At 49.5% G+C, this 24,210-nt stretch overlaps 1 long non-coding RNA gene and 1 gene segment (V, D, J or C); both read right to left on the minus strand.

The window, feature by feature from the left end:
• Window positions 1–9,723: 9,723 nt before the first annotated feature.
• Window positions 9,724–14,598, minus strand: LOC119703489. The segment is given in 3 exon segments: window positions 9,724–9,889; window positions 13,451–13,748; window positions 14,172–14,598. Coding segments are annotated over 3 exon segments (507 nt in total).
• A 7,842-nt stretch (window positions 14,599–22,440) lies between these two features.
• LOC119695158 lies at window positions 22,441–23,855 on the minus strand. The gene is made up of 2 exons (XR_005255077.1): window positions 23,159–23,855; window positions 22,441–22,726 (listed from the first exon to the last, which is right to left on the minus strand). It is a non-coding gene; the product is annotated as an uncharacterized LOC119695158 (long non-coding RNA).
• Between the last annotated feature and the right edge of the window lie 355 nt (window positions 23,856–24,210).

The raw sequence follows: 24,210 nt of genomic DNA on the forward strand, positions 1-24,210 counted from the left end.
CAGAGTCATTGAGAAAGGCATGCTCTATTGAGAGGGTGATACTGTCTCCTTTTATATTGCTGCTCTTGAAATGGCTCTCAAAACCCTTCTCCACCACTGCAGTACCACCTTCGAATGCATAAACTACCCGGGTCAGACTGGAATTCTTCTCTGAAGGCAGCATGAACCAGTACATAGCTGTGCTGGAGGATTTCATCTTGGAACATTCCAGATTCACAGACTGGCCTTCTTTTATCACCATGTCTGGAGACTGTTCCAGGGCTAACACTGGAAAGAAAAAGTAGAAGCAGTTGGGAGAAGGAAAAAATGGGAAAAATTTTAACTGAGCAATGTTCATTTGTAGGGAAAGGGTGAGAAGACATAAAGGGGGCCAAGGGAACAGTTCAAAGCATGGGACAGCTCTTTAAGATCAGCAGGTGAATTTCCAATCTCTCCTCAATAGGCATGGTGCATTCCTGGGCCTTTTGGCTCCAAAACCAGGAACCATCTATGGCTGCACAAAGAATGACAAATAGATGGCCAATGCAGAAGATTTCAGGAATTCCTGCCCACCACTTTCACTGCTTATGCTCAATGCAGAAAGCTCTGAAGAATGAAGCACTTCAAGGAACTGGCTACACAGCTGGGAGAGCAGCAGCGGGATCAGGGGAGGTGCTCAGGGCTGCGCTGAGTTCACTTACCCAGAGGGGCCAGCATGGCCACAAAGAAACAGCAGGGAACCATGGGCGGAAAGCCCCTGCCCTCTCAGCAACCTGCCTCTTGTAGCTGCCCAAAGGAATGTGCAGAGGGAGCAGTGAGTGAGGGTGAGACATCTCGGGGTGGGGCTGGCCAAGAAATGAGAGAAGGCATTGGCTGGCTGGGAACCCTGGGCAATGACACAAACTATGTGTTAGCACAAACTGTGTTTCTGCAGGAAAGCAGAAACCCTGCAGAGATGCAGCAGGTGGAAGGGGCAAGCTGGGAGTGGGGAGGCATGGAGGGAAGGGTGGGGGTTGGAAGGACCAGGCTGTGCTGAGCTTGCAGGGGAGTGTGAGTGTGTGCAAGGCAGAGGACTCCTAGCTGCTCCCCCCCTGCTTCTGAAGTCCTTGGGAGATGGTTAAATGACAGATAAAGGCCACATAGGGGTCCCTTGAATTTTCCCATCCACTATCCCTGTCTTCCCCAGACATGGCTGGCTCAGTCCCTGCCTGGCCAAGCCACATCCCACCCAGCTGTGTGACAGCTCTTCTTCTCTAAGCAGCCGTGTGAACAAAGCAAATTCCATCTGTGAGAGGGAGGCAGGACCGCGAAAGACACCACAGCAGCCCAAGCACTCAGACCTGTGAGGGCTCTCATGGGCGTTGCAGTGAGAGCGGTAGGAGAGGAAGGTAAGGAACCTGTGGGGAGCTAAGGGACAGTCAGTGCCCTGGCATGGAAAGACAGACAGGATCAACTGTGGCCCACAAGGACAGCCATGAGGATGACAAGCTGGGGATTGGGATCAGGGTAACCTGTTCTTGGTGACAGGAAATAGGCTAAGTACCTCCAGAGATGTCTTCTCCCGGGGACCTGGGGCCTAGCTGGGGCGTGCAGGGTGTCTGAGACTGGTGCTGCCTGTGGCACAAGGGTTTCTGGGGGTTGGGCTTCGGAAACACGCTTCATTTGGCAAATTCGGGGATTGCTGAGGGACAGAGAGCATCTGTGTCATTGCCCCTCTCTGCCCTGAGAATTGGCGTCTACAAGGAGATTTGCTTTCCTGGCAGGACTGAGCTTGTCCTTCAGTGGGGCGTGGAGGCTGCCCCTGGGATTCAGGCAGTGAGAGCACTGGGGTCTAGAAAGCAGCGGTACAGTGCAATTGCATTCACTCCTGCTCTGCCAGGGACACCTCTGTGCTGCTCTGCTCACAGGCTGAGGAGACCCGGGCCACTGCAGTGTCTCCACTGGACCCTCAGGTGTTTCTGCTCTGAAGAAAACCCACGTGTCCTCTGCTGCATGGGACAAAATCTGCATGGCATAGCTGGGGAAGCCGATGAGCACAGGAATAAACAACATCTGGCACAGTGTCAAGGGGTGAAAGGGACACAGGGAAGGAGTGACAGCCCATTCTGGTGAGGTCTACTGGCAGAACAATTCCCTCATCCTTGTCCTTCCTGTGCCTAGAGCTCTGCCTGACAATAGGGAAGGAGAAACAAGTGGAAATGGGTGAGGATCCCTGGTGGAACTTGTGTCTCATAACGCTGGGAAGGGGAGGGCTCGTCGTGGGGTGTCACCCAATTCAGTGTTTCACTGAAGGAGAAATTTCAGTGGAAGTCCTGAGGAGAACTGTATGCAAGTGCAAAGCAGGAGACAGGATCAACCAGTGGAGACTGTGGCACAGTGCTGTGTTCTGAATTCACTATGAGAATAATGGTGATAACAGAGTTTCAGTTGTAGTAATGCACTGCTTACCCCAAATCCAGGACTTGACAGTGTCTCCTGCTCTGCCAGAGAGCAGCTGCACAAGCAGCTGGAAGGGATCATTTCTGAGAGAGCTGACCCCAAGTGGCCAAAAGGATTTATCCTCCAATTCAGCCTGATGCTCCGCACGGAAACTGAGGGGAGGTGGTCAGCTGCTGCCTGTCCCTGCTCAGGGATGGGCTGGGCACCAGGTCAGTGGGTGCTGAAAGATAATATTCTGTATCCCATGGATTCACTTGAGCTTTATTTCTCTCTTTCTTCTCTTTTACTCCTATGATTGCTCTGTTTGGATCTCAACCTGTCAGATCTACCCTTTTCCCATCCCACCAGGGCAAGAGGGTAGTGAGGGAGTGCCTGTAACACCCAGCAGATCACTGGGCTTTAACCACAAGGACTTGAACACCAGACAGCATCTCCATGTCCCCACAGCTATGGCATGAGCTGCAGCTCTGCTGACCAGGCCTGTGCTTCACACTCCAGCAAAGAATCTCCAGCTTCTGTTCTTGATGGATTATGAAAATTTAGGCGAGTATTCCCTTGGGCCTTTGTGCTCTGTTTTAAACTGGATATAAAACAGAATAAGCAAGTCAGGGCAGCCCTCATGTCTTTCAGCAAGGAGCGGGAGATGTAGTGGATGGGCCAGACAAGTGGATGGGCCAGTCAGAAACACCAACAACCCCTGCTGAAAACACCACTCGGACTTCTTCCTCCTGGTCCTTGTCCTGGTCACCAGGGAAGTTCTGTGGCTAACCTGGGCAGTGTCCTGCTGTGGGCAGGGACAAATCTCAAACATCAGAGTGCTTAGGTCACAGGGTAGAGGTGTAACCTGTGGTCCCTTGTGCACTTCAGGGCCCTTTCCTTGGAGAACAGTGGGATCAAGGCCCAGTGGGCTTTGTCTTTCCAGCTGGTGGAGAGGGAAAGCGCTGGGTGAACTATTCCACATCCTGCTTCCCAGGCCATGAATTCATGTAACAGATTGTATGGAGGGAGAGATGGATGAGGAAGGGAAGAGGAAATTGGAAGGGGGCATGTATGAGAGTACAGAGAGGAATGGTCAAGGGGACAGACAGAAAGATAGGAAAGAAGGAAAGTCAGAAGCAGTCTGTGAATGGCAGAGATTGAGGTGAGACAGTGAGGACAAGAAGAAACGAGCATCAGAAGGTGATTCAGAAATGGGGGAAAAACAGAAAAGCAGCTCAAGACCAAGATAAAGACAGAGAGATGGTGAGATGGGTGGACAGACAGACACTCATACTGTTTTTTTCCTTAAGAGCTGGTGGGGAAGTGAAGAAAATGGAGTTCTGTCAAACACTGGGCTCAGTGCATGCTGGTGGCAGATTCCTGTTTGCCTGGCAAGGTTTGTGCTGTGCTGCACCAGCCTTTGACTCACTGTGGATTTTTTTCAGCACAGAAATATGTGCCTGTGTCATTGAGTAGGGCATGCTGTATCTTCACAGATAAATGGTTGTTCTTAGTCCCATTACTCTGGAAGCGATTTTGGAATTCCTTCTCAATGTCTGCTTTGCCGCCTTCCACTGAGTATACAACCAACTGCATGCTGGCATTCTTCTCCATGGGTACCTTGTACCAGTACATGTTTACGAAATCTTTCCCTGATGCAGAACATTCCAGAGTGACGGTGTCTCCCACCCGGACAACTGTATCTGGTGATTGCTGAAGGGCCCAGCCTGGAAAGATAAAGGATGAAAGGTGGGAAGTGAAAAGAATTGAAGAGGATAAAAATACACATCTTTCAAGTATGCAATGGGATGACAACCAGATAACAGAAAGCTATGGGACAGTGACTTGCTTCACTGAAAAAAGGTATATAGTATGAAACAACCCCAAACAAATCCGCTTTAAATGCAACAATAAATCTGTTTTGAGGAATGATGACTTCGGTACTCCCAAGTGAAGTAATAAAATGGGGCAGGGTAAAAACAAATTTTCCATCTGTCAGAGTTTTCTGATTCAGCAGATGGTGGAAATGTTTTCCTGGTTCATTGCCTGACCTTGCCCTGGAAGATTTGAGAAGGGGCAGTGCCAGCAATGGGGAGCAGAGCTGAGGATGCAGCCTCCGCTCCAGTGCAGCTGCTCAGGAGGATGGGAAGCCCACTTACCCACAGGCAGCAGTGTGGCCACCAGGAACCGGTGGAAATCCATAGTGGAAGGCCCCCTTCTTCCAGCCACTTGCCCTTGGTGACAGCACAGACACTCAGAGGTGTGGAAAGAGGAGAGTGGAGAGGAAGAGATCCGTATCTCTGTGGGTGGGCAGGGGAGTGGTCAGGAGTCTGAAATGTCACAAAAGCTGTTGGCTGTCCAGGAACGGTGGGGAATGACACCTGCAGGCAGTCATGAGCTGCTTGTACTCTGCTCCTCTGGCTTCCTGCTCTGTGTGAGCGTGGGTGTGCAAGAGTAGGTGGGACTTCAGTAGGTGGCATTGTTCAGAGCTGTCAAGGAGCAGGATGGGGCTGTGTGGCAGCCTGCAAGTGTGCACAGGAATGCACAAAATGGCAGAAGTTGATGGGAAGACAAGAAGACCTCAGGAATGCATGTTTGTGTCTGTGTCCCACTGTTTGTCTCCTCCTTAGTCTACCTTTACACTCTCAGAGTCCCAACCCTGCAAGCTGCACTGTGGAATCTCTGCTTCTCCCAGTCACGCCTGACATGTTGTCCTGGTATGAGTGAAAAGCTTCTGACCTTCCGCACTGGAGTCACTTGGAGCCCGGCAGAGAATAGTTCTGTAGCTGTTCTTCTCTATTCCCTGAGGGGGATCTGAAGGAGAGAACAGGCTGCCTTTACTTTTCAACCCGGATTATCCTTTTGAAGACACTTCCCTTCTGAGAAATTTCTGAGGAGAAGGGTGTGCCTCACAGGATGTGCAGCTACACACTGACCTTCTCCATGCCAGAGAAGAAGGGATACAATCCTTGCCTCTTTATTGCAGCACTCTGCAAGAGAGCACCAGCACACAAATGGACAAAGCATCAGAAAACCATGTCCTCTGCTCTGCACACAGCCTTGGTCACCTGCCCAAGGCAGTGGGAAATCCCTGTAGGCAGGAAGAGACACTCGCAGTTTGTGTGCCCTGAGTTTGGCTACAGAGGTCTGACAGAGACTCTGCACATCTGTGCTGGGCTGTGTGCACAGCAGTGTGAGGCTGGCCCATACAGGAGATCAAGTGATCCCACTGCTCAGGGCTCTGAAGGGCTTTGCAGTGAAGATGTTCCCCTGTGTCCTGTCAGCAGAGGAGAGCAGCAGTGGCCTCCAGCTCCTCCCAAATCCTCTGCTGCAGATCTGAGTGTGTCCCATTGCATTCATTTCCCCAAGCTGCCTAGAGAAGATTCAGGGAAGACCCTCGATTCCTGTAAAGACGTGGGAGAAAAAAGCAAAGAGATTGGGCTACTCTGAAGAAGCCCCAAATCCTCCCAGCACAAGCAGCACTCCAACAGAGAGGAAGCTGAGCCTGATGTGTCCATGCAAAGGGGCTCCAATTCCCTAGGGTGAGCAGAGGGCAGGGCAGCGCATTGGGAGCCTTGCTGTGGTCCCAGTATTGGAGGAATTAGTGATGTTGAAGAGGCATGGCTGCTATGTGCGGCCCTGTGTTTAGGTCCTGAGAAGCTTGGATGTCATCATGGGAATCTGCAGGGTGGGAACTGTGTTGGTGGTGTTCTCTTGTCACGAATGGGACAGGACTGCTTGGGTACCTCACTTGAGCTTTATTTGCAGCATTTTCCTCATTATGCGGCTGAGACAATAGGAGGATGGTAAAGCTCACGTACAGCCAGCACCAGCCAAAGATTTCTTTGTTACAGAGCATTTTACAACCTTTTTAGCTAATAGCATATTGCTAAAGCTTACAGACAGTTGTTTTAGCCAATTATGAAAAGTACACAAACACCTGCTTCACACCATGCTTTCTTTCCTTCTTTCTATTAACAATACACAATACTCCATTATTCAGCTTAAAACCTTCTACCATCTTCCTAAGCATGTTTTCCTGCAGTCTTAAGGCTTATCTTAGCCAAGCCTAAGTCTCAAGCTATTGTTTAATATCCTTGCTCTATATACTTCTGTAACTTTTTCTACTTTCAAATTTTGCAACTGCTGCTAGTTCTGAGTTTTCTTCTCTTCCTGTTTCTGAGGCCTGCTTTTGCAGCTTTCTGAAAATCTTTTTACCTTTACTATTTGCCACATTTCCCCCTCTCAGTATAATTAAAAAGAAACTCTAATGACTTTGTCACTTTTTAACTACCTTGTGTTACATAGCTCTATTATAATACCTAATTTTTTGTTTGTTTGAATTACCTTTTTGTTTGTTTAAGTGTTGTTATTTTACACTACAGTAATTTTTAATGTTGTAAAAAATCTGGTATGTTTAATGGATAAAAATCAAATCTGGTAGTAGTTATTATTTATTGTTCTAATAAGTCTCATTTGATCTAAGGTCTTAATTTGAAGCTTTCATGTATGTTTATGCTTTCATTTATTATCTCTGTAAGATCTTGAGAACTTTCCATGATTTTGTTTCTTGCATTTTTCTCTTGTATGATTAAAACCTCTTTGACAGTTTTGTCTATCATTTATTGCACACACTGAAGTATACAAGGTACTACAGCTAATACCACTTTTAAAATAGTCAACACATATAAACCTGTTTTATAAAGTTTTCTTAACTAAGGTGTAAAGCTCTGTCTTTTTAATCAATTGTCTAACTATGATTCACTGTCTTCTTTGATTTGATCTGTTAAATTTTTTAGCTTTTGTATGCTTTTGTGGATGGATTCAGAATGATCAGACAAATTTGTACAACATAATTTTTCGAATTCCTCACAACTATGTTTATGTGTAAGTAAAGTAAGTAAGTACCTTCTATTTTGAAGGGTAGCATGTTTAGCACTGTTGATGTCTGTGAGTCTATCACTGCTGGTAATAGATGTGGTATTGGTTTGTTTAATTAGCTAACATCTAACTTGATCTAACTGTTTTAATGCTATGGTAGAAGTAAGTTGGCATAGAAACAAACTCGCTTAGAGAAACCTTTTTAGTAGCTTTCTAGGGCCTAAAATTACTGTTACAATTTTCGTCAGATTGATGGGCAAATCTTTTTCTTCTATGTTTTTTCTTAATGACTGTTTTAGCACTAGGGGTTAGTACAGTAAGTTGTCTAATAATGTATGGACTACATTAAGGCATGATGGAATGCTTTGCTAAGCCCTATCTAGACAAATGAATCCATATCTTTTTGGTAATTGTTGTGGATATTGATTGAGCTTGGAAAGCCTGCCTTCACTATCTGAGTGATTACACTAAAAATTCAAGTTTCTGTAAGTAGGGTATTGGGGGTGATATTGTATTTTGGAAGATCATTCTCTCGCAAATTGTTATCAATTATCAAAGGCCCTGTGTTTAGGTCCTGAGAAGCCTTGGACATTTGCATGGGAATCTGCAGGGTGGGAACCACCTGGAGTGCCCTGTGCAGGCCTGTGCTGTGCACGGGTGTGTGTTATGCAGACAGAATCACAGAATGGCTCAGCTAAGAAGGGACCTCAGGGGGTCACTGCTCCAACCTCCCTGCTCAAGCAGAGTCATACCAGAGCACATAGCAGATGACTGTGACCAGATGGTTCTGGGATATCTCCAGAGAGAGAGGCTCCACAACTTCTTTGGGCAATCTGCTCCAGTGCACGGTCTTCAACAGTTAGAGCTCTTATCACAGATACAGGTGGAACTTCCAGTGCATCATTTTCTGCCCTTTGCCTCTAGTCTTAAGGCTTGGCATCACAGTGAAGAACCAGGATGCACCTCTTGGAACCCTCCCTTCAGGTACCTGTATGCATTGATGGGGTGGCCATTTTGTTGTTTCTTCTTAAGGCACAACAGGCCCAGATCCCTCAGCTTTTGTTCACTAAAGAGGTGCTCTACTCTATTATTTGCCTTTTTCATCTGCAGGATCAGATCCAGGAGCTCCATACCTCTCTTCTACTGAAAAGCCCAGAACGGGACACAACACACCAGAAGTGCCTCACCAGGGCTGAGTGGAGCCTCAGCTCCATTGCCCTGCTGGGAATGCTTTTCATAATGCATCCCAGGACACCACTGACTTCTTCAACACCAGGACAAACTTTTGCCTCATGGAGAGCTTCTTGTCCACCAGGTCACCCAGGTCCTTCTCTGAAAACCTGCATTGAAGCAGGAGAGCCCACAGCCTGTGCTGCTGCAAGGGGTAATTCCACCCCAGGTGCAGAATCCTGCATTTGCCTTTGCTGAATTCCAGAAGGTTCCCCTCTGCCCATCCCTCCAACCTGTCAAGGTCCTTCTGAAGGGATGCACAGCCATCTCGGGTATCGGAAACTTCTCCTAACTTGCTGTAATCAGGGAACTTGGTAAGGAGACTCTCTGCCCTTCATCTGAGTATAGATGTATAGAACACTGTAACCTGTGGGAAATTTCTGTTATCTGCTTTGCTTGCTAACCTAACCTGTAATTTTTATACTATGTGTGCTGAAGATAAACTCTATGTGGATCAGGTGCTGGAAGGCAGGTGGATCCTGCCCCAAACACCACTCTACATGGAGGAGTTAGGGATCCACTTAACACTTTCCCTGAGTAAGCACAGGCTTGTGCTCTGCTGTTCATATTCCTTGGCCACAGAACAACCACAGACAAGGAGTTGCAACAGAGGAGCATGTGGGCAGCTCCTCCATGGTACTGGCTACCTCCACACCTGCCAGGCCTTGCCTTTATCTGCAGGTGCACCAAGAACTTCCCACACAAGCACTTGGTCTGTTTGACAGAGAGAAATATGAGCAGGGCTGAATGGAGTTAAGTAAGAGGAAATCAGTAAAGTGCCAACTGAAGACTGAAAGAAGAAGGTGGGGAAGGGAAGGGAGACAGAGAGGAGAAGAAGGGCGGACAGAAAGAAGTGTAGTGCAAATAAGAGTTAAATGCCAAGGGAGGCCTGGAGTGTCAAGGAGACAAAGATGGACAAATAAACTGTCAGCATCTGAGAAGAGGAGCAAGGCAAGGGTAGGAAGCAGAGCAGCTCATGAGTGAGAAGTGATCACCCTGCCTCGTGCAGCACCCACAAGGTGGAAAGCAGGTCCTGTTTCTGCAGGGACAGTTTTGTGCTCAGCTGCCTCAGCAGTCACACCACTGTGTTCACTTTCAGCACAGTAGTACGTGCCAGAGTCATTGAGAAAGGCATGTTCTATTGAGAGGGTGATACTGTCTCCTTTTATATTGCTGCTCTTGAAATGGCTCTCAAAACCCTTCTCCACCACTGCATTAACACCTTCGTATGCATAAACCAACTGGGTCAGACTGGAATTCTTCTCTGAAGGCAGCATGTACCAGTACATAGCTGAGCTGGAGGATTTCTTCTTGGAACATTCCAGATTCACAGACTGGCCTTCTTTTATCACCATGTCTGGAGACTGTTCCAGGGCTAACACTGGAAAGGAAAAGTAGAGGCAGTGAGGAGAAAGAAGAAATTGGGAAAAATTTGAACTAGGCACTGTGCGTTGGTAGGGAAAGGGTGAGAAGACACAGGGCAGCCAGGGGAACAGTTCAAGGCATGGGACAGCTCTTCAGATCAGCAGGTGAATTTCCAATCTCTCCTCAATAGGCAAGGTGCATTCCTGGGCCATTTGGCTCCAAAACCAGGAACCATCTATGGCTGCACAAAGAATGACAAATAGACGGCCATTGCAGAAGATTTCAGGGATTCCTGCCCACCACTTTCACTGCTTGTCCTCAATGCTGAAAGCTCTGCAGAATGAAGCTCTGCCAGGAACTGGCTACACAGCTGGGAGAGCAGCAGCGGGATCAGGGGAGGTGCTCAGGGCTGCACTGAGTTCACTTACCCAGAGGGGCCAGCATGGCCACAAAGAAACAGCAGGGAACCATGGAGGGAAAGCCCCTGCCCTCTCAGCAACCTGCCTCTTGTAGCTGCCCAAAGGAATGTGCAGAGGGAGCAGTGAGTGAGGGTGAGACATCTCGGGGTGGGGCTGGCCAAGAAATGAGAGAAGGCATTGGCTGGCTGGGAACCCTGGGCAATGACATAAAGTATGTGTTAGCACAAACTGTGTTTCTGCAGGAAAGCAGAAACTCTGCAGAGATGCAGCAGGTGGAAGGGGCAAGCTGGGAGTGGGGAGGTGTGGAGGGAAGAGTGGGGTTGGAAGGACAGGGCTGTGCTGAGCTTGCAGGGGAGTGTGAGTGTGTGCAAGGCAGAGGAATCCTAGCTGCTCCCCCCCTGCTTCTGAAGTCCTTGGGAGATGGTGGAATGACGGATAAAAGCCACATAGAGGTCCCTTGAATTTTCCCATACACTCTCCCTGTCTTCCCCAGACATGGCTGCCTCAGTCCCTGCCTGGCCAAGCCACATCCCATCCAGCTGTGTGACAGCTCTTCTTCTCTAAGCAGCCGTGTGAACAAAGCAAATTCCATCTGTGAGAGGGAGGCAGGACCCCGAAAGACACCACAGCAGCCCAAGCACTCAGACCTGTGAGGGCTCTCATGGGCGTTGCAGTGAGAGCGGTAGGAGAGGAAGGTAAGGAGCCTGTGGGGAGCTAAGGGACAGTCAGTGCCCTGGCATGGAAAGACAGACAGGATCAACTGTGGCCCACAGGACAGCCATGAGGATGACAAGCTGGGGATTGGGATTAGGGTGACCTGTCCTTGGTGACAGGAAATAGGCTAAGTACCTCCAGAGATGTCTTCTCCCGGGGACCTGGGGCCTAGCTGGGGCGTGCAGGGTGTCTGAGACTGGTGCTGCCTGTGGCACAAGGGTTTCTGGAGATTGGGCTTCAGAAACACGCTTCATTTGGCAAATTCGGGGATTGCTGAGGGACAGAGAGCATCTGTGTCATTGCCCCTCTCTGCCCCGAGAATTGGCGTCTACAAAGAGATTTGCTTTCCTGGCAGGACTGAGCTTGTCCTGCAGTGGGGCGTGGAGGCTGCCCCTGGGATTCAGGCAGTGAGAGCACTGGGGTCTAGAAAGCAGCGGTACAGTGCAATTGCTTTCACTCCTGCTCTGCCAGGGACACCTCTGTGCTGCTCTGCTCACAGGCTGAGGAGACCCAGGCCACTGCAGCATCTCCACTGGACCCTCAGGTGTTTCTGCTCTGAAGAAAACCCATGTGTCCTCTGCTGCATGGGACAAAATGTGCATGGCATAGCTGGGGAAGCCGATGAGCACAGGAATAAACAACATCTGGCACAGTGTCAAGGGGTGAAAGGGACACAGGGAAGGAGTGACAACCCATTCTGGTGAGGTCTACTGGCAGAACAATTCCCTCATCCTTGTCCTTCCTGTGCCTAGAGCTCTGCCTGAGAATAGGGAAGGAGAAACAAGTGGAAATGGGTGAGGATCCCTGGTGGAACTTGTGTCTCATAACGCTGGGAAGGGGAAGGCTTGTCGTGGGGTGTCACCCAATTCAGTGTTTCACTGAAGGAGAAATTTCAATGGAAATCCTGAGGAAAACTGTATGCAAGTGCAAAGCAGGAGACAGGATCAACCAGTGGAGACTGTGGCACAGTGCTGTGTTCTGAATTCACTATGAGAATAATGGTGATAACAGAGTTTCAGTTGTAGTTAAGCACTGCTTACCCCAAATCCAGGACTTGACAGTGTCTCCTGCTCTGCCAGAGAGCAGCTGCACAAGCAGCTGGAAGGGAGCATTTCTGAGAGAGCTGACCCCAAGTGGCCAAAAGGATATTTCCTCCCATTCAGCCTGATGCTCAGCACAGAAACTGAGAGAGGAGGTGGTCAGCTGCTGCCTGTCCCTGCTCAGGGATGGGCTGTGCACCAGGTCAGTGGGTGCTGAAAGATAATATTCTGTATCCCAGGGATTCACTTGAGCTTTATTTCTCTCTTTCTTCTCTTTTACTCCTATGATTGCTCTGTTTGGATCTCAACCTGTCAGATCTACCCTTTTCCCATCCCACCAGGGCAAGGGGGTAGTGAGAGAGTGCCTGTAACACCCAGCAGATCACTGGGCTTTAACCACAAGGACTTGAGCACCAGACAGCATCTCCATGTCCCCACAGCTATGGCATGAGCTGCAGCTCCCCTGACCAAGCCTGTGCTTCACACTCCAGCAAAGAATCTCCAGCTTCTGTTCTTGATGAATTATGAAACTTCAGGCGAGGATTCCCCTGGGCCTTTGTGCTCTGCTTTTAAACTGGAGGTAACGAGGAATAAGCAAGTCAGGGCAGCCCTCATGTCTTTCAGCAAGGAGCGGGAGATGTAGTGGATGGGCCAGACAAGATGCTTGGAAACACCAACAACCCCTGCTGACAACTCCACTTGGACTTCTTCCTCCTGGTCCATGTCCTGGTCACCAGGGGCATTCCATGACTAACCTGGGCAGTGTCCTGCTGATGTGGGCTAGAACAATTCTCATTTGTCCGTGAGTTCTGGACACATAGGGTAGTGGTGTAACCTGGGGTCCCTTGTGCACCACATTTTGCCCTTTCCCTGAAGACCAACTGGGCTAAAGACCAGTGGGCTTTGTCTTTCCAGCTGGTTGAGAGGGAAAGCGCTGTGTGAACTATTCCACATCCTGCTTCCCAGTCCATGAATTGATGTAACAGATTGCAAGGAAGGAGAGATGGATGAAGAAGGAACAAGGAAATGGGAAGGGACTAGGTATGAGAGTACAGATAGGAAAAGTTAGGGGGGAAGACAGAAAGACGTTGAAGGAGGAAAGTGAGAAGCTGTTTGTGAATGGCAGAAAAATGTGTGGAGACAGTGAGGACAAGAAGAAATCAAAGTCAGAAGGTGATTCAGACATGGGAATGACTAGAAGAGCAGTTAGAGACCATGATGAAGACAGACAGATGGAGGGATTGATGGATGGATGGACATACAGTCACACAGTTTTTCCCTGAAGAGCTGCAGGAGAAGTGAAGAAAACAGGGTTCTGTAAAACACAAGGCTCAGTGTGTGCTGGTGGCAGACCCCTGTTTGCCTGGCAAGGTTTGTGCTGTGCTGCACCAGCCTTTGACTCACTGTGGATCTTGTTCAGCACAGAAATATGTGCCTGTGTCATTGAGTAGGGCATGCTGTATCTTCACAGATAAATGGTTGTTCCTAGTCCCATTACTCTGGAAGCGATTTTGGAATTCCTTCTCAATGTCTGCTTTGCGGCTTTCCACTGAATATACCACCAACTGCATGCTGGCATTCTTCTCCATGGGTAACTTGTACCAGTACATGTATATGAAATTTTTTGCTGTTGCAGAACATTCCAGAGTGACGGTGTCTCCCACCCGGACAACTGTATCTGGTGATTGCTGAAGAGCCCAGCCTGGAAAGACAGGAGATGAAAGGTAGGAAGCTAAAAGCATTGAAGAGGACAAAAATAAGCATCCTTGAAGTATTACGTGGGATGAAATGCCACCAGGATATCAGAAAGCTATGGGAGAGTGCCCTGCTTCTCTGAACAAGGCACATTGGATCAAAAATCTCCAAACCAGTCAGCTTATAAGTATATCTGTTTTGAGAAGCAATGACTTTGGTACTCTCAGGTGAAGTATTAAAAGGGGCAGGAAAAATCAAATTTGTAGCTTTGCAGAGTTTCCTGATTCAATAGGTTGTGGGAAAATTCACCTGATTCATTGCCCACCCTATTGAAGCCTTGGGAAGGGGCAGTGCCAGCAACTGGAAGCAGAGCAGAGGATGCAGCAGCAGCTCCAGGGCAGCTGCTCAAGAGGATGGGAAGCCCACTTACCCACAGGGAGCAGCATGGCCACCAGGAACCGGTGGAAATCCATGGAGAAAGGCCCTCTTCTTCCAGCCACCTGCCCCTGGTGACAGCACAGACACTCAGAGGTGCGGAAAGAGGAGAGTGGAGAGGAAGAGATCCGTCTCTCTGTGGGCAGGCAGGGGAGTGGGCAGGAGTCTGAAACGTCACAAAGGCTGTTGGCTGTCCAGGAACGGTGGGGAATGACACCTGCAGGCAGTCATGAGCTGCTTGTACTCTGCTCCTCTGGCTTCCTGCTCTGTGTGATCATGGGTGTGCAAGAGTAGGTGGGACTTCAGTAGGTGGCATTGTTCAGAGCTGTCAAGGAGCAGGATGGGCCTATGTGGCAGCCTGCAAGTGTGCACAGGAATGCACAAAATGGCAGAAATTGATGGGAAGACAAGAAGACCTCAGGAATGCATGTTTGTGTCTGTGTCCCTCTGTTTGTCTCCTCCCTAGTCTCTCTCACACAGAGTCCCAACCCTGCAAGCTGCACTGTGGAATCTCTGCTTCTCCCAGTCAGGCCTGACATGTTGTCCTGGTATGGGAGAAGCTGCCAACCTGCCACACTGGTGTCTCTTGGAGCCTGGCAGAGAATAGTTCTGTAGCTGTTCTTCTCTAACTTCAGATGGGGATCTGAAGGAGAGAACAGGCTGCCTTTGCTTCTGCACTGGGACTGCCCCTTGAGAGGCTGCACCTCAGAGTGATTTCTGAGGAGAAGGGTGTGCCCCCCAGGATGTGCAGCTACACACTGACCTTCTCCATGCCAGAGAAGAAGGGATACAATCCTTGCCTCTTTATTGCAGCACTCTGCAAGGAGCACCAGCACACAAATGGACAAAGCATCAGAAAACCATGTCCTCTGCTCTTCTTTCAGCGTCCTTACAGCCTTGTTCACCTGCCCAAGGCAGTGGGAAATCCCTGTAGGCAGGAAGAGACACTCATAGTTTGTGTGCCCTGACTTTGGCTACAGAGGTCTGACAGAGACTCTGCACATCCGTGCTATCCCAGACAAGGCCCCAAGCTGTAAAAATGAAGGGCCAGGAAACCAGTTCTTTTGGACAGCTCTGGGTGGAGAACCCAAGGGGTCGCGCACACTGCCACTGCTCCCCCCGGGACAATGCAAAGGAGGAGGAGTGCAGCTTTGTCTTTTGGCTGAGCTGGGGCTTCCATCCTCATGAGACTCCTTAGGAAAGTAAATGTTGGCTCCAGGTCTAGGGGATATCATCTAGACTGAGTGTTACTAAAGTTATGGTGGTAGGACAGAATCCAACTCTGGTTAAGGGTGGGTGATCCCTTGTGGTTTGGCGAGGTCAAAGTCATAATTTCATGTGCTTGGTTTGTTGTTTTTTTGAAGATGGCCCTATGGTGCCAACAGCCCCTCATTTACATTCCGTCTGGGTGCAGGTCCTTCTGGGAGTAAGGGAAGTGCAGGTCCTTCTGGGAGCAGTAGCTCCCGACTCAGAGAAATATGGGGCAAGAGAGCAACATTCAACAACAACTAAAGGTGAGTCTCAGAACCTCAACGTTCAACACTTTACAACAGACCAGCACCTCAACTCAAGACCCTATCACCCCCATCAATACCAATCAACCATCACCCCTCTGACAGAGAGCTCCCCCCCTCCAATAGAGAGCTCCTGTTTCCAGGGGTTTCATTTCTCACAGCTCTGAAAGACTTTGCAGTGAAGATGTTCCCCTGTATCCTGTCAGCAGAGGAGAGCAGCAATGCCTCCAGCTCCTCCCAAATCCTCTGCTGCAGATCTGAGTGTGTCCCATTGCATTCATTTCCCCAAGCTGCCTAGAGAAAATTCAGGGAAGCCTCCAGATTCTTTTAAAGAAGTGGGAGAAAAAAGCAAAGAGATTGGGCTGCTTTGTAGAAACCCCAAATCCTGCCTCCACCAGCAGCACTCCAACAGAGAGGAAGCTGAGCCTGATGCGTCCATGTAAAGGGGCTCCAATTCCCTGGGGAATGTAGAGGGTAGGGCAGCTCATTGGGATCCTTTCTGAAGACCCAGTATTTGAGGAATTAGTGATGTTGAAGAGGCATGGCTGCTATGTGGGGCCCTGTGTTTAGGTCCTGAGAAGCTTGGATGTCAGCATGGGAATCTGCAGGGTGGGAACCACCTGGAGTGCCCTGTGCAGGCCTGTGCTGTGCACGGGTGTGTGTTATGCAGACAGAATCACAGGATGGCTCAGCTGAGAAGGGACCTCAGGGGGTCACTGCTCCAACCTTCCTGCTCAAGCAGAGTCATCCCAGAGCACATTGCACACGATTCTATCCAGATGGTTCTGGATATCTCTCGATAGACTCCACAACTTCTTTGGACAATCTGTTCTGAAGAAAATGAAGGGCAAGGAGACCTGCTCCTTTTGGTTGCCTTTACTGAGTGATCAGCTCTGGGTGGGGGCCCGAGGGGTCGCGCACACCACCGCTGCTCCCTTCGGTGACGCAAAGGAGGAGAGAGACAGTTTTCCTTCTCAGTAGAACTAGAACTGGGGCTTCCATCCTCACGGGCATGCCTAGAGAGACAACTCTGTCTCGTTGTCTAGGGTCCTCATTTTGGCTCAGTTCTAGTAAGGTTACAGAGGCATCTAAAACCTTGCTGGCAGAATAGGGGAACTTTCCAATGATAGGGCCCAGTGCTTAGTTCATTAAATTTTCGGCTCGTTCATGGTTTCTAAGGCCCTTGGTTGGAGTTTCTTGAATGTCTCTTCATTTGCATATTTCCCAGGGACGTTACCCTGGGCCATTTTAGAGAGCAGCAGAGGCATTACCTGACGAAGGCAACAAGGGTATCAGTAAGGTAGGGGATTAAAAGTTTAACATCCAGCAACTATTTGATTAACATTCTTAACTGGTTACAAGTTCAAATTAGCATTTAACAGCTCTAATTGTATCAACTAGTGAACTTGCTCATAACAGTTTCAGTGCACAGTCAGTCACATTGCAGAGCTCTGTCTTTAGATTCAGGTGGAACATCCAGTGCATCATTTTATGCCCTTTGCCTCTTGTCTTAGGGCTTGGCATCACTATGAAGAACCTGGATCCACTTCTTGGAACTCTCCCTTCAGATACCTGTAGACAATTATGAGATGGCCACTTAGTTGTTTCTTGTCAAGGCAGAACAGGCCCAGCCACCTAAGCATTTGTCCACAAAAGAGGTGCATCACTCTACTAACCATCGTTCTTCTTCTCACCTGAATATGTACCAGGAGCTTCATGTCTCTTTTGTAACAAGGAGCCCAGAAATGGACAAAACACAGCAGATTTGCCTCACCAGGGCTGAGTAGAGTCTCCCTTGCCATGCTGGCAAGGCTCTTCTTAATGCATTCCAGGACACCACTGGCTTCATGGACACCAGGACACATTGCTGGCTCACGGACAGTTTCTTGTCCAGCAGGACCCCCAGGTCCTTCTCTGAAGAGCTGCTCACCAGCAGGTCAGCCCCCAGCCTGTGCTGGTACATGGGGTTATTTTTCCACACACATAAAATCCTGCAATTGCCTTTGCTGAATTTCAGAAGGTTCCTCTCTGCCCATCCCTCCAACCTGTCAAGGCCCATCTGAAGTGCTGCTCAGTCCTGTGGGCTATCAGCAATTCCTCCTAACTTGGTGTTTTCAGTGGAGTACATGAGGAGACTCTCTACCCCTTCACCAGAATCACTGATGAACAGAACATTGTAACCTCTTAGAAATCTCGATTAGCTGCTCAGCTTGCTAACATAACTTATATTTTTAGAATGTTTTGGTAAAGATAAATGGTATGTGGATCAGGTGCTGGAAGGCAGGTGGATCCTGCCCAGGACACCACTCTGCATGGAGGAGTTAGGGATCCACTTAACCCTTTACGTGAGTAAGCACAGGCTTGTGCTCTGCTGTTCATATTCCTTGGCCACAGAACCACCACAGACAAGGCATTGGAACAGAGGAACATGTGGGCCGCTCCCCTGTGATACTGGCTGCTTCCACACCTGCCAGGCCTTGCCTTTATCTGCAGGTGCACCAAGAACTTCCCACACAAGCGCTCGTTAAGTTTGACAGAGAGAAGTATGAGCAGGGCTGAATGGAGTTAAGTAAGGGGAAATCGGTAAAGTGTGGATTGAAGACTGAAAGAAGAAGGTAGGGAAGAGAAGGGAGACAGAGAGAAATAGAAGGACGGACAGAAGGAAGTGTATTGCAAATAAGAGTTAAAAGCAGAGGGAGGCCTGGCGTGGCAAGGAGACAAAGATGGACAAATAAACTGTCAGCATCTGAGAAGAGGAGCAAGGCAAGGCTAGGAAGCAGAGCAGCTCATGAGTGAGAAGTGATCACCCTGCCTCGTGCAGCACCCACAAGGTGGAAAGCAGGTCCTGTTTGCGCAGTGACAACTTTGTGCTCAGCTGCCTCAGCAGTCTCACCACTGTGCTCACCCTCAGCACAGTAGTATGTGCCAGAGTCATTGAGAAAGGCATGTTCTATTGAGAGGGTGATACTGTCTCCTTTTATATTGCTGCTCTTGAAATGTTTCTCAAAACCCTTCTCCACCGCTGTGGTACCACGTTCTATTGCAGAAGCCAGTAGGGTCAGACTGGAATTCTTCTCTGAAGGCAGCATGAACCAGTACATAGCTGTGCTGGTGGGTTTCTTCTTGGAACATTCCAGATTCACGGACTGGCCTTCTTTCATCACCATGTCTGGAGACTGTTCCAGGGCTGACACTGGAAAGGAAGAGTAGGAGCAGTGAAGAGAAGGAAAAAAAAAGGAAAAATTTGAACTGGGCACTGTAGGTTTGTAGGGAAAAAATGAGAAGAAATAGGGCGGCCAAGAGAGCAGTTCGGACAGCTTTTCAGATCAGCAGGTGAATTTGCAATCACTCCTCAATAGGCAAGGTGCATTCCTGGGCCTTTTGGCTCCAAAACCAGGGACCATCTATGGCTGCACAAAGAATGACAAATAGATGGCCAATGCAGAAGATTTCAGGAATTTCTGCCCACCACTTTCACTGCTTATGCTCAATGCAGAAAGCTCTGCAGAATGAAGCACTTCAAGGAACTGGCTACACAGCTGAGAGAACAGCAACGGGATCAGGGGAGGTGCTCAGGGCTGCGCTGAGTTCACTTACCCAGAGGGGCCAGCATGGCCACAAAGAAACAGCAGGGAACCATGGGCGGAAAGCCCCTGCCCTCTCAGCAACCTGCCTCTTGTAGCTGCCCAAAGGAATGTGCAGAGGGAGCAGTGAGTGAGGGTGAGACATCTCGGGGTGGGGCTGGCCAAGAAATGAGAGAAGGCATTGGCTGGCTGGGAACCCTGGGCAATGACATAAAGTATGTCTTAGCACAAAATGTGTTTCTGCAGGAAAGCAGAAACCCTGCAGAGATGCAGCAGGTGGAAGGGGCAAGCTGGGAGTGGGGGGGTGTGGAGGGAAGGATGGGGTTGGAAGGACCAGGCTGTGCTGAGCTTGCAGGGGAGTGTGAGTGTGTGCAAGGCAGAGGAATCCTAGCTGCTCCCCGACTGCTTCTGAAGTCCTTGGGAGATGGTTGATTGATGGATGAAGGCCACATAGAGGTCCCTTGAATTTTCCCATACACTCTCCCTGTCTTCCCCAGACATGGCTGGCTCAGTCCCTGCCTGGCCAAGCCACATCCCACCCAGCTGTGTGACAGCTCTTCTTCTCAATGCAGTCATGGAAACACAGCAAATTCCATCTGTGAGAGGGAGGCAGGACCCCGAAAGACACCACAGCAGCCCAAGCACTCAGACCTGTTAGGGCTCTCATGGGCGTTGCAGTGAGAGCGGTAGGAGAGGAAGGTAAGGAACCTGTGGGGAGCTAAGGGACAGTCAGTGCCCTGGCATTGAAAGACAGACAGGATCAACTGTGGCCCACACGGACAGCCATGAGGATGACAAGCTGTGGATTGGGATCAGAGTAACCTGTCCTTGGTGACAGGAAATAGGCTAAGTACCTCCAGAGATGTCTTCTCCTGGGGACCTGGGGCCTAGCTGGGGCGTGCAGGGTGTCTGAGACTGGTGCTGCCTGTGGCACAAGGGTTTCTGGAGGTTGGGCTTCAGAAACATGCTTCATTTGGCAAATTCGGGGATTGCTGAGGGACAGAGAGCATCTGTGTCATTGTCCCTCTCTGCCCTGAGAATTGGTGTCTACAAAGAGATTTGCTTTCCTGGCAGGACTGAGCTTGTCCTGCAGTGGGGCGTGGAGACAGCCCCTGGGATTCAGGCAGTGAGAGCACTGGGGTCTAGAAAGCAGCGGTACAGTGCAATTGCATTCACTCCTGCTCTGCCAGGGACACCTCTGTGCTGCTCTGCTCACAGGCTGAGGAGACCCAGGCCACTGCAGCGTCTCCACTGCACCCTCAGGTGTTTCTGCTCTGAAGAAAACCCACGTGTCCTCTGCTGCATGGGACAAAATGTGCATGGCATAGCTGGGCAAGCCGATGAGCACAGGAATAAACAACATCTGGCACAGTGTCAAGGGGTGAAAGGGACACAGGGAAGGAGTGACAGCCCATTCTGACGAGGTCTGCTCGCAGAACAATTCCCTCATCCTTGTCCTTCCTGTGCCTAGAGCTCTGCCTGACAATAGGGAAGGAGAAACAAGTGGAAATGGGTGAGGATCCCTGGTGGAACTTGTGTCTCATAACGCTGGGAAGGGGAGGGCTCGTCGTGGGGTGTCACCCAATTCAGTGTTTCACTGAAGGAGAAATTTCAGTGGAAGTCCTGAGGAAAACTGTATGCAAGTGCTAAGCAGGAGACAGGATCAACCTGTGGAAACTGTGGCACAGTGCTGTGTTCTGAATTCACTATGAGAATAATGGTGATAACAGAGTTTCAGTTGTAGTTAAGCACTGCTTACCCCAAATCCAGGACTTGACAGTGTCTCCTGCTCTGCCAGAGAGCAGCTGCACAAGCAGCTGGAAGGGAGCATTTCTGAGAGAGCTGACCCCAAGTGGCCAAAAGGATTTATCCTCCTATTCAGCCTGATACTCCGCACGGAAACTGAGGGGAGGTGGTCAGCTGCTGCCTGTCCCTGCTCAAGGATGGGCTGGGCACCAGGTCAGTGGGTGCTGAAAGATAATATTCTGTGTCCCATGGATTCACTTGAGCTTTATTTCTCTCTTTCTTCTCTTTTACTCCTATGATTGCTCTGTTTGGATCTCAACCTGTCAGTTCTACTCTTTTTCCCATCCCACCAGGGCAAGAGGGTAGTGAGGGAGTGCCTGTAACACCCAGCAGATCACTGGGCTTTAACCACAAGGACTTGAGCACCAGACAGCATCTCCATGTCCCCACAGCTATGGCATGAGCTGCAGCTCTGCTGACCAAGCCTGTGCTTCACACTCCAGCAAGGAATTTCCAGCTTCTGTTCTTGATAGATTATGAAACTTTAGGTGAGGATTCCCCTGGGCCTTTGTGCTCTGCTTTAAACTGGAGGTAACGAGGAATAAGCAAGTCAGGGCAGCCCTCATGTCTTTCAGCAAGGAGTGGGAGATATAGAGGATGGGCCAGACAAGATGCTTGGAAACACCAACAACCCCTGCTGACAACTCCACTTGGACTTCTTCCTCCTGGTCCTTGTCCTGATAACCAGGGAAGTTCTGTGGCTCACCTGGGCAATGTCCTGCTGTGGGCAGGGACAAATCTCAAACATCAGAGTGCTTAGGTCACAGGGTAGAGGTGTAACCAGTGGTCCCTTGTGCACCGCAGGGCCCTGTCCTTGAAGAACAGCGGGATCAAGGAACAGTGGGCTTTTTCTTTCCAGCTGGTGGAGAGGGAAAGCACTGGTTGAACTATTCCACATCCTGCTTCCCAGGCCATGAGTTCATGTAACAGATTGCAAGGAAGGAGAGATGGATGAGGAAGGGAAGAGGAAATTGGAAGGGGGCATGTATGAGAGTACAGCGAGGAATGGTCAAGGGGACAGACAGAATGATAGGAAATAAGGAAAGTCAGAAGCAGTCTGTGAATGGCAGAGATTGAGGTGAGACAGTGAGGACAAGAAGAAACGAGCATGAGAAGCTGATTCAGAGATGGGGGAAAAACAGAAAAGCAGCTCCAGACCAAGATAAAGACAGACAGATGGTGAGATGGGTGGACAGACAGACACTCATACTGTTTTCTTTTCCCTGAAGAGCTGGTGGGGAAGTGAAGAAAATGGAGTTCTGTCAAACACTGGGCTCAGTGCATGCTGGTGGCAGATCCCTGTTTGCCTGGCAAGGTTTGTGCTGTGCTGCACCAGCCTTTGACTCACTGTGGATCTTGCTCAGCACAGAAATATGTGCCTGTGTCATTGAGTAGGGCATGCTGTATCTTCACAGACAAATGGTTGTTCTTAGTCCCATTACTCTGGAAGCGATTTTGGAATTCCTTCTCAATGTCTGCTTTGCTGCCTTCCAATGAATATACAACCAACTGCATGCTGGCATTCTTCTCCATGGGTAACTTGTACCAGTACATGTTTACAAAATCTTTCCCTGATGCAGAACATTCCAGAGTGACGGTGTCTCCCACCCGGACAACTGTATCTGGTGATTGCTGAAGGGCCCAGCCTGGAAAAATAAAGGATGAAAGATGGGAAGTGAAATGCATTGAAGAGGATAAAAATACACATCTTTCAAGTATGCAATGGGATGACAACCAGATATCAGAAAGCTATGGGACAGTGACTTGCTGCTCTAAAAAAAAGGTATATAGTATGAAACAACCCCAAACAAAACAACTTCAAATGCAACAGTAAATCTGTTTTGATAAGCAATGACTTTGATACTCTCAAGTGAAGTACTAAAATGGGGCAGGAAAAAACAAATTTTCCATCTGACAGAGTTTTCTGATTCAGTAGATGGTGGAAAGGTTTTCCTGGTTCATTGCCTGACCTCCCCCTGGAACTCTTGATATGGGGTAGTGCCAGCAATGGGGAGCAGAGCTGAGGATGCTGCAACAGCTCCAGTGCAGCTGCTCAGGAGGATGGGAAGCCCACTTACCCACAGGCAGCAGTGTTGCCACCAGGAACCGGTGGAAATCCATAGTGGAAGGCCCCCCTCTTCCAGCCACTTGCCCTTGGTGACAGCACAGACACTCAGAGGTGTGGAAAGAGGAGAGTGGAGAGGAAGAGATCCGTCTCTCTGTGGGCAGGCAGGGGAGTGGGCAGGAGTCTGAAATGTCACAAAGGCTGTTGGCTGTCCAGGAACGGTGGGGAATGACACCTGCAGGCAGTCATGAGCTGCTTGTACTCTGCTCCTCTGGCTTCCTGCTCTGTGTGAGCATGGGTGTGCAAGAGTAGGTGGGACTTCAGTAGATGGCATTGTTCAGAGCTTTCACGGAGCAGGATGGGGCTGTGTGGCAGCCTGCAAGTGTGCACAGGAATGCACAAAATGGCAGAAATTGATGGGAAGACAAGGAGACCTCAGGAATGCATATTTGTGTCTGTGTCCCACTGTTTGTCTCCTCCTTAGCCTCCCTCACACTCACAGAGTCCCAACCCTGCAAGCTGCACTGTGGAATCTCTGCTTCTCCCAGTCAGGCGTGACGTGTTGTCCTGGTGTGGGAGAAGGTGCCGACCAGCAGAACTGGTGTCTCTGGAGCCTGGCAGAGAATAGTTCTGTAGCTGTTCTTCTCTAACTTCAGATGGGGATCTCATGGAGAGAACAGGCTGCCTTTGCTTCTGCACTGGGACTGCCCCTTGAGAGGCTGCACCTCAGAGTGATTTCTGAGGAGAAGGGTGTGGCCCCAGGATGTGCAGCTACACACTGACCTTCTCCATGCCAGAGAAGAAGGGATACAATTTTTGCCTCTTTATTGCAGCACTCTGCAAGAGAGCACCAGCACACAAATGGACAAAGCATCAGAAAACCATGTCCTCTGCTCTGCACACAGCCTTGTTCACCTGCCCAAGGCAGTGGGAAATCCCTGTAGGCAGGAAGAGACACTCATAGTTTGTGTGCCCTGAGTTTGGCTACAGAGGTCTGACAGAGACTCTGCATATCCGTGCTGGGCTGTGTGCACAGCAGTGTGAGGCTGGCCCATACAGGGCATT

The sequence above is a fragment of the Motacilla alba genome, chromosome 1 (genome assembly GCF_015832195.1).
Source record: "Motacilla alba alba isolate MOTALB_02 chromosome 1, Motacilla_alba_V1.0_pri, whole genome shotgun sequence".
NCBI classification, from domain to species: domain Eukaryota; kingdom Metazoa; phylum Chordata; class Aves; order Passeriformes; family Motacillidae; genus Motacilla; species Motacilla alba.